This window comes from Neodiprion lecontei, chromosome 4 (genome assembly GCF_021901455.1).
Source record: "Neodiprion lecontei isolate iyNeoLeco1 chromosome 4, iyNeoLeco1.1, whole genome shotgun sequence".
NCBI lineage: Eukaryota > Metazoa > Arthropoda > Insecta > Hymenoptera > Diprionidae > Neodiprion > Neodiprion lecontei.
In genome coordinates, this window is record NC_060263.1 from 11,832,651 (window position 1) to 11,843,079 (window position 10,429).

General features: G+C 42.3%; 1 protein-coding gene across 1 annotated transcript; it reads right to left on the bottom strand.

Annotated features, from left to right (window-relative positions):
* Positions 1–4,939: 4,939 nt before the first annotated feature.
* On the bottom strand, positions 4,940–5,846 carry LOC124293971. The gene is made up of 2 exons (XM_046737123.1): positions 5,360–5,846; positions 4,940–5,212 (listed from the first exon to the last, which is right to left on the bottom strand). The coding sequence occupies exons 1-2, from the start codon at positions 5,730–5,732 to the stop codon at positions 5,001–5,003; spliced, it is 585 nt and encodes a 194-aa protein (XP_046593079.1). The 5' UTR covers positions 5,733–5,846; the 3' UTR covers positions 4,940–5,000.
* Between the last annotated feature and the right edge of the window lie 4,583 nt (positions 5,847–10,429).

Genomic DNA, 10,429 nt, shown 5'->3' on the forward strand with positions numbered 1-10,429 from the left:
TGGACGTGGAGCAAGCGGCTTCGGCCAAGGACGAGGAACGACGAGAGGAAGAGGAAATCTCCAACAGCGGGCACCGAGCAGCAACGCGCAAGCAGCGTCGAACCCAGTAAGCGAAGAGTGTTACTGTCGTGGGGGAAAGAGACACCGAAGTTACCAGTGTAGCCTACGAAATAAATATTGTAGCGAGTGTGGTAAACAAGGTTAAATTTACAAGACGTGTGCGAGAAACAGATATCGATCACCTGCGGCAAACCAAAACTTTATAGACAGCGAACAGATAACTGCGGACGAAACGTCAAACGAAGAACAGCGTTTCACGAGCGATCATTGTCCCGAGGTCGAGGATGGTATGGGTATATACATGTATATGATGAAAGAGGAAGCAACAACGAACAAAATAGGACCGCACCGCATATAGAAACGATTGAAGTAAATGAAGAATTGTTGAAAATGGAAGTTGATTCGAGTGCGCCGATCTTCGCGATCTCAGTCGGAAAATACAAAAAAAAAATTTCTAGCGTTAGGTTAAACACCGCCAAAGGAGAACTTCGCGAAGATGACAAAAAACCGATTGCGGCGGTTGGATATATCGATGTAACAATTGAGCGAAAGAGCGTGACATCGAATCAAATATTGTATGTCGTGCGAAACGAAGGTCCGCCGATTATTGGCCGAAACTGGATGTCAGATATGAAAATGTGGCCGCTGACGTTTCACCACGTAACCGAAGATCGCGAAAAGGGGGGCAAGATCCAAACAAAGTAGCCGCGATGATCGCAGTTGAACGAGATTTTCCAAGGGTATTTGTATCACGAACGTCGCACGTGTGTATACCAACGTCAATAATGATTAATACCGCTTTTAGAAGAGACGAGGAAGTGTAGCTCTAAATTCATATAATATATTCATGCTACAAAACGTTTCATGGTACGACCAAAGCGCAATGGCGTAATTTACCGTCAGCAACGTTAGCATCTCCGCACCCGCCAGATCCCGTGGTAATCAACACCGGGATGAGGCGAGCGGGGGATCACGCGCTTCAGGAATGAACGTCGCGAGGCAAGCCTTTGTTTCAAAGTTGTAAATTCAGCAAAAACCTCGCTTGCTGCTCGACGCTCCAAGGGGTGCGGGACGAGCGAGCAAAGTCAGTCCCGTTAGAGACAGGATAAACCAACGTCAACGGAAACAGGCTCCTTCAAAGCTGTCGAGTATAGAGTTATAAGTCTTGGGTCTCCGATGATTAGAGAGAGCATTCCTTAGAGGTATTACTACGGTAAACTTGATCCCGCGTAAGCGAGCTAAAATTTCTTCTACTCCTAATTCGAGTAGTGGTTGATATCTCTACAAATTTTCAACACGATTGTCTCATAGATTAACGAGAAAATCACGGTTAAAGTCAGTACTGGTAACACGTCTTCCCCATTCCAGGCCAATAAAACGCACACGATTTTTCTTGTCACAACTAACTGAGCCGCGCTAATCTGATGGAAAACTAACATTTGACAGAGCAAAAAATCAGAATTTTTTTTGTCTTGCATTCAAACTTTTTCACTCATAGGACTTTTTGATAAACGCACACAAAGTTCAACATTCATCACGAAATTTCTGGCACGACGGTCGAGAGGGGAGCGTCGCGGCAACGTTGCAGTGAGACTGTGTCGGGTGTATATACGTGTACATTTTCGTATTCACTCTGCGACTGCGCGCGGTGTGTATACATGTACACTACTACATCTATTCGAGACTTTGCCCACTGCTATCCCCAATGTATTTATATGTACCCTGCTATATATATTCACTCATTAGATTCGATGAAAATATACATAAAAACGGACAATTTTTCACTGAGAGAAATAATTAATCACATCCGTTCATTCTCAGTCATTTTTATTTGACATCATGTTTTGTTACACAGATTTATATTCAACGTAGAGTAGAAAAGTAAATTATGCAGTGAATAACAAAATCCAAAAGTGAAGAAAATCTTTATAACGGCATAGATCTTTCGTCTTACAAATGTAACAAACTATCACAAGCATATTACAGCTTATCACTTGTTCGCGTAAATCAATTTACGCTAACTAACGTTCTTTGCAAGAAAATCAGTAAGAGCCAGTAATATTCTTTTACTATCGGTGACTAGAGGCTTCTTATTGATTATTCGTTTTGATAATAAATTAACGACTCCATTTTTTCCACTAGTTTTTTGAACGTCTTTCAGTGTGTCGTACGTAATGCCAGCGCTGGCCATTTTTTTGAGCATTCCTGCCGATATAACATTTTTTAACGGCTCCAAATAAGGCAATGCCATCGCAACTTTTATGTTATGTATGCAATTATTCAATCTTTCAATGAATCGTTCACATGTTGTAAAGAAACTGGCAATGTCAATAGCAACAACGCTGAGTTGTTCCAGTATTTCTACGTCATATAATGCATCGTGAAAACGTGTGTTGGTCTTTAAATTTAGAATATCTTCAGCTAATTTCTCTAGCTTGAACATTCCTGGTCCCTTTCGCTCGAGATAAATTTTTTTCAATAATGGCAACGTATCTGGAAAGCCAACGACAACTAATTGGAAGTCTTCAGTCATCGAATGACCGTTGGCAGCAAGGACTAAACGTGTTGCATAAAATGTGGCATTGTGAGCAGCAAGTAGGAAAGGTTTTTTAAATAGTTTTAAGAATTCATAAAAAGCAACCAGCGCATCTTTAATGGGAATTGAATCAGCTCTTTGACCATGTAAATGCAATTCTCCTGCCGCATTGTTCAACCCAGTAATTGCAGATGCTCTCGCGTCTACTACTTGCGTTGGATTTACATATGAGCAAAATCTGAAACTCTGAGACTTAGCTGCAATTTGCAGTATGTCTGAAGAGTGAGACAATCCAGAAGTTTCGAGGTCAAAATATATTACTTCGTAGTTGTCGGGAATTAATTTTAAAAGTTTGTTTTCGGACGGATCAGAGTAATTTGTACAAGCGATGTCTGTGTCAAACTCTAAACCACAACCTGACTGATATTGCACTCCTTCTGCTGTTTCACGTTTTTTTCGTGAATTTTACCTGTCTACGCGCAATTGCTTCCGTCTAGCTTTTGCAGCGGGCAATTTCTCTCAGGTCGATCTAGCTTTTCGTATGGCATCGCTTCTTTTCGCCAATTCTGATGTGAAGACACCCGGTGTCATTTGTGCGTTTTTTCTCACATCACACACATATTTTTCACCTTTATTCAGAGAACAAACGCAAGCTGCATAGCGATAATCGCACGATTCGCTCAAAGAAAAACAGTCGCACTTACGTGCTTTTCGAGCCATCATTGAGTTCACACTCTCGTTAGTTTGGCTGAACGCGCGTGCTGCAAATTTCGAAGCATTATCTGCATATTTCTTCAGCAGTTTCATCAATTGCTCATATAATTGACTATTTTTCAATTGCACTCGATGTTAGCCATTTTTTTCGGAACTACGTGCGCACCATATTCCACAATTTTCGTGGTTATCAAAAAAATGATCAGGCAATTCACGCAATGCAGCTGCAAGATCGGCGGTGTTTCCTTCGTTCTGCGCGCAACAATACGCAAAACAAGTTTTTATATGCTCAATGACATTTTTTCCTCCGAGTTCAGAGAAACGAGAACGCAGTGCATATAACTCGTTGGAGAAATTTGTCGTCAGATGATTGGAATCGGCCAGCTTGAAAATGTGCTGAGATCTCTCTCGGCGTATTGCTGATATCGTTGAACAGTCTTCATCCCCGATGACAACTCGAATGTCGAGCCCTGCCTCCTTGAGAATACTGCTGCGATTGACTAATTGAGCTTCAACAGACGCTTCCATGGCCTTGGCGCTGCCATCATAATTTTGCCGACAGTCATGATCTACTTTTGGATATCCTAGATCGCATTTTTTGCATTTACGATTGCGCGTTGCGAAATCTAATATTCTATTGCTGAGAAGCCCGATTATTGCGCCGTACCCGTTCAGACTATCGTAGCTGCGTCCGTTGCCACGCTTACTCCATCCCATGTCATACGATACAATTATATTTATGACATGACTCAGGGCGTTGTCAAAATCTAGTCGATCGGTATCGTCGGTCCTAGGCCGCATGAAGTCTGCGAGGGGGTAAATTTCGTCTGTCATTTCCTGAGGCCTAAAAATTTTGAATAACAAAAAAAAACCAATCACAATGCATTTTCCACCTTTCGAGTTTTTTTATTCTGTTTGTGTTATATTTGATTATTTTTGTATTGGTCTTGTACATTTCATACTATATTAGAGATTGAGGGGTTCGAGGTTTGGTGTAATGGCTGTATATTTTTTTATTCATATAATTATTCAATATTATATTCATTTGTCTATTATAACGTTTGGTGTGTGAATAAAATTTTTTTTATACAGATCTCTGTTTCAAATCACCAAACTAATGTATTCATTTACGAATACGACATTGTTGGAATTATGACACTGAAGCTTAAAAAGTTGAGGTTCAACGGAAAATACGTTTTTTTTTTAATCGTTCGTTCAATTTCAAAAACCATGAAAATTCTCCTACCGATTTGTCGTTGGATCTTGAAAACAAATCGTTTCATTGTCCTGGCCAAATATTGAATGAGAATCTCGAGGTCGGCTCAAAAAAAAACAGAATTCCGTTGCGTTTCAACGGTGCAAACTTCACCATGGAATTAACCATTGAAATCTAACGGTATATTTGTATGTACAATTCATGCTGCGAGGTGCTTACAACCACTTATTAATTTAATGCCAACGTTGTTGACTTACATGCAATTGAGTAAGAAAAATTATCAATAGATTCTTGACATGGATAGTACGAATTCAGGTACGATAAAACTCAAATTTTATACGAAACTATTATTTTATGATAATACTGCAATATCCTTGTTTGTTGTGCAATAATTCCACCAATATCCTTTTCATGAAAACAATCTTAGTTATGCCATTCAAGAGAATGAAATGTTCTGTCACAATGACAGAAAGCTCACAATTTATCACGCAGCGTATCGATATGCTCTACGACTAAGTTTTGTTCCTCCGCTGCTGCACCTTGGCAACTGTCCTTGGCAGCTTCTTCGATGAGTGAACCGATTTCACGTTCATAGCGCTTGTATGTTTCCTGACTCAAGACCGGCATATCTATGCGCATTGCAATTTTCCTCAGTGCATTGCATCCTGCTCCGGAGTGAACGGCACCTGTGAATTCGCAGTTCGTGGTTAGGTTTTGAGATTAGATTCTCATTTCCAATGACAAAATTGAAGATATTCACTTTATGTATGCAAAATCGATTAGTTATGAGGAGAAAATATCGAAGAGCACATAATAGTTGCATAATAACATACCAAGTACAGCTGCAGTGTTGGCGTCATAATAAAGATGACCGTCGTTGAAGTGTGACTTGCTTGAGTGGCATTTCGTTAGCGTGAAGCAAGTATCACATTTCATAGTCCAAATGTGGTGGAAGCCCGTTGTTTTTTCTTCCACGATATGATTAAATGCCAATTGTTTTCTACAATTGCTGCATATCATGTTTTTGTTGACTTCATTGGGATCGATCAATCGCATGCCACGGAGGATGGTCGTTGGCTTCTCGATACGTGCCACATCTGGCTTTTCTTTATTCCGCTCAATGAGCTTCAATCTACCAGCATTCACTGACGTTTTTTTCGGTTTCCCTTTATACCGTACCGAATTTTCTGTATTCACCTTCAACATAACCACACTTTTGTTTCGTAGAAAAATCACAGTACGCACAACGGTCTCTGGTATACACACGGTACCAGCGAGTCCGTGGCGGCCGACGCTGCGGTGTTGCCACGAGCGGTCTCCGCGCGTTGTTCATTGTGTGCGCCTATCGATGTAGTCATGGGCGAGTGTAGGTGAACTGTACTAGACCAAAAGTTGACGCTAGATTCGGGAAATCGCGTATGCAGAACATTACTTTTCTCGTCCTTGAATAGCAGATCAGTCATTTATAATAAACATATATGCATCAATACATAAGATTGAATCAATTGAGACCCTGCGACTGATTTTATTTTTGCATTGCAATTATTGAAAAATACAGCAAGTGGATTAACTTTTGGAGCCGTTCGGTCTGCAGTTATGCCTAAATGATCCGTTCGCAGGTTCACCTACGGAAACCTTGTTACGACTTTCACCTCCCCTGAATAATAAAGTTTAGACATCATTCCGGCAACATAGGCAATGCCGAGATATTGCCGCGTACCGGTTCGGAGACCTCCTGAAATCATATGATCGGTAGTAGCGACAGAAAGTGTGTACAAAGGGCAGGGACCTAATGAACGTGAGTTACTGACTCGCGCTCACTGGGAATTCCTTGTTCCTGGGAAATCACTGCAAGCCCGAATCCCTAGAACGAAGGAGGTTCACCGGGTTACCCAGGACTTCAGCCAGGGAAGACATGCTGATTCCTTCAGTGTAGTGCGCGTGCGTCCCAGAACATCTGAGGGCATCACAGATCTGTTATTGCGCAATCTCGTGCGGTAGAAGCCGCCTTTCCCTTCAAGAAGATTCATTTGTACGCAGGTAGTGAAAACCGCTCAATCGAGGCCGGGGGCCTTGTATATACCGGAAATTACGCCTGTTCAGCAAGCTAGAGTCTCGTCAGTTGGCAAAATCATCCAGAAAAATCAATCCACCAGGTAAGAACGGCCATGCACCACCGCCCACCGAATCAAAAGAAAGCTCTCAATCTGACCATATTTCCGGTGTCCGGACCTGGTGATGTTTTCCATGTTGAGTCAAATTAAGCCGCAGGCTTCACTCCTGGTGGTGCACTTTCGTCAATTCCTCTAGGTTTCTGCTTTGCAACCATACTTCCCCCAAAATCCCAAAGGCTTTGGTTTCCCTAAAACTGCTCGCCGAGTCATCGGAGAAACTTCAACGAATCGTCAGCTGGCATCGTCTATGGTTAGGACTAGGAAGGTATCTGATCGCCTTTGGAAATCTCACTCTTATTCTTGACTAAAAAAAAACATTTTTGCTTTGGCTTCTGTCCGTCATGTGACGATCCATGAATTTCGACTCTGACGTCGCAATATGAATGCCGCTATCTGTCCCTATCAATCACAACCTCGGGGTTCCGAAAACCAACAAAATAGCAACAAGGTCGTATTCCATTATTCCATGCATACAGTATATACGCAAAAATAGCCTGCTTTAAGCACTCTGATTTGTTAAGAGTGAATGTAGCTACCCACCTCGACACTCAGTGAAATGTATCGCCATAGGATATTAGTTGAGCCGCCACGATGGGCTGAGCCCAGTGGTCGTATGTCCCACAATCATGCCAGTTCGATAACGCGAGTGGTAAACCGACAGCGTGGAACACAGATTCACCTTCGAGCTTTTCAACCGCAACAGCTTCAGTATACGCTATCGGAGGTAAAATCACCGCAGCTGCTGGCACCAGACTTGCCCTCCGGTGGATCCTGGTGGAAGGATTCGAAGTGTACTCATTCCGATTGCGGTGCCTCGGATGAGCACGTATCATTATTTTTCGTGACCTCCTCGCGGATTTGGCATCGGAAGATTTGCGCGCCTGCTGCCTTCCTTGGATGTGGTAGCCGTTTCTCAGGCTCCCTCTCCGGAATCGAACCCTGATTCCCCGTTACCCGTTACAACCATGGTAGGCGCAGAGCCTACCATCGACAGTTGATGAGGCAGACATTTGAAAGAAGCGTCGCCGGTACGAGACCGTGCGATCAGCCCAAAGTTATTCAGAGTCACCAAGGTAAACGGCGGACGGGACGTACCCGCCGCCGATTGGTTTTAATCTAATAAAAGCATTCCTTCCATCTCTGGTCGGAACTCTGTTTGCATGTGTTACGCCCCGACGTACTGCCTTGGCGTACCTTTTTAAAAAAAATTCCATTTCATTTCATTTCTTTGATTACTTCTATGCGCATATATCATTTCATCAAATCTCATATTCGAATAACAGCGAGTTCCACCCCTCCTGGCAAAAGTCACGTAGAGACCAACAACGATCCCTAGCATAAGGTTCAACTTTCGTTTATTTAGCTGGTACCAAGAACTGAAATGAGGAACTGCTGAGCTAGCATCAGTAGCGCTCAGCCTGGAAGTATCCCTCTTTTTGAATTAAAATTATAATCAACAACTAGGATAAGCCACTACCTTTAGAACTATCAAATTTAAATGGATCACTCATTGGAATGTATGAATGAATGTGTGAACATTGCATGCGAATATCTTTCGTTCATATTTTTAATGTGTTACCGAGGAGATTGAGAATCGTCGGAACACCGTTGGAGAGCGTGAAGTGACGCTGACCATGTGGATTTGGGCGCCAGGAGGTCGCCTCGCTCCCCATTGGCTAATTACCGTTGTAACTCATTACAACTGCAGCTCCTTGGACCCTCGGGCCCAAGAAGCCGCGTCTTTCGTCTGTCAAGTCGCGAAGTGCGTGGACGTAAACCCGGATTAGCCCTCTCGAGCAAGAGTAGCGTTTGGAAAATCTTAATTGTGACCGGCCTAAAGTCTCGCGCTAATTCGTTAAATTCGAGCATTCAGTTATTCTGTTAATTGCAAAAGACTCACTATCTTCTACATTTCCATCTTTTCTGTTCTTTACTAAATCTCGTCATTTCGTGAATAGACATTTTTATGATATTCCATTTTCCTTAGTTAAAATTGAGTTCGGCCCTGATTCAAGCGAATCAGGTAATCTTAAGTAAAAAATAATAATAATTACACTATCATTTTTAATAAATAATCGTTCCAATCAATTTTAACTTAACATCAAAATCACAAACAGACACTTTCAAACTTTCGATAACAAGATATCATTCTAAATTCACAAAGACTAAGTGACCAGCGTTCAACATCATTCGATTCATCAACTCTTCCAAATTTGAGGTGAGGCCCCTGGTCCAGCATTCTACCGACGCAGACCGACACGATCCGACGGCTCTCAATCTCGTCGACCGATTCACCCAAAAGCTAAGTCAATCCGAGTGTTAACCCTCAAAAAATTAGACGAATTCTTGTTCACCTTGATAATCAAAACTACTTCAGTAAATTCACAAAAACCAAGCATAGAATTGGTGGCTAGCTTCACTACCCCCAATTAAATTCCACTTATTGTTTCCAAGAATTAACAAATAAGACTAAACGATTAAATATATATATATAAATATATATATATATATTATATTAAACGATTTAAGATAATCTAAAAAGAGAGATACAATACAATTATCACGACCAGCTAGTTATAACCATCGTTCAGAGTAGATGTTCCTGGTACCAAATAATATTATCTTCTAGAATAGTATAACACGCGATTTTTATAAACTTGAAAACTTTATGAATTGTTATTTTTGGCTCAAATATATGATTATCACCATCGATTGTTACCAGATATTTCAATAACTAGATTGAACCAGAATATACTTCATCTTTTACCAGTTAAATCTTTTTGAACATTTATTTTGAGCGACCTTCTTCCCATTTTCTTTATTATAAAATAGCCTCAACTATTTAAACAAACCTCACAGACCTGTATAGGTCTATAGCAACACGATCCTACAAATTACCGGCTTATCGAGAGGTAAGTCTTTTTCTTAGATTTAATTATTATTCATTGTCGTTACGTGGGAGCTAGATTATTCAATTAATCATTAACTACCACCGCTCAGTACACCCTCACCCCCACGTAACACATGTATTAGCTCTAGAATTACCACAGTTATCCAAGTAAATGTGTGAACGATCTAAGAAACCATAACTGATTTAATGAGCCATTCGCGGTTTCACCTTAATTTGGCTTGCACTGAGACATGCATGGCTTAATCTTTGAGACAAGCATATGACTACTGGCAGGATCAACCAGGGAGCTTCGATACAAAATCTCGGCTCGGACGTGCGCCACCCATCGCCGACCGGGTCTCGTAGCCCGGTCGGCCGCGCGTCTACTGTGTGTTTCGGGACTGCGCGCAGGCAGCCCCGGTTCCGTGTGCCGCCACCTTCGACACTCGGCTTATAAGCGTTCGAACGATCTCCCGTACCCGTCGGCTAGATTGAAAGCGTCTGGGATACGTTGTTATAACATCTCTGGTCTTTTAGTGTACGCTCGGAAAGAAGCGAGTTGACGCGTGCGTTGGAGCGTTCGGCCTTCCGTGTTTCACGGAGAGCCGAACTTCTTGGTACCGCGTCAAGGGCCATTCGGTCTGAGACACCGACCCGCGGTAATGCAGTGACGATAGATGAAACAACGCGAGTCGCGTAGTTTCTTTGGTACGAGGCACGGAACGGTCCGCGAACGCCCGCTCCTGGTCTACGCCGAAGTACGTATCGTGCTCGAGCACGTACCGGTACGGCGTAGCAGGCGGGCGACGGGAGACCAGCCCGACCGACTCGCTCCTCTT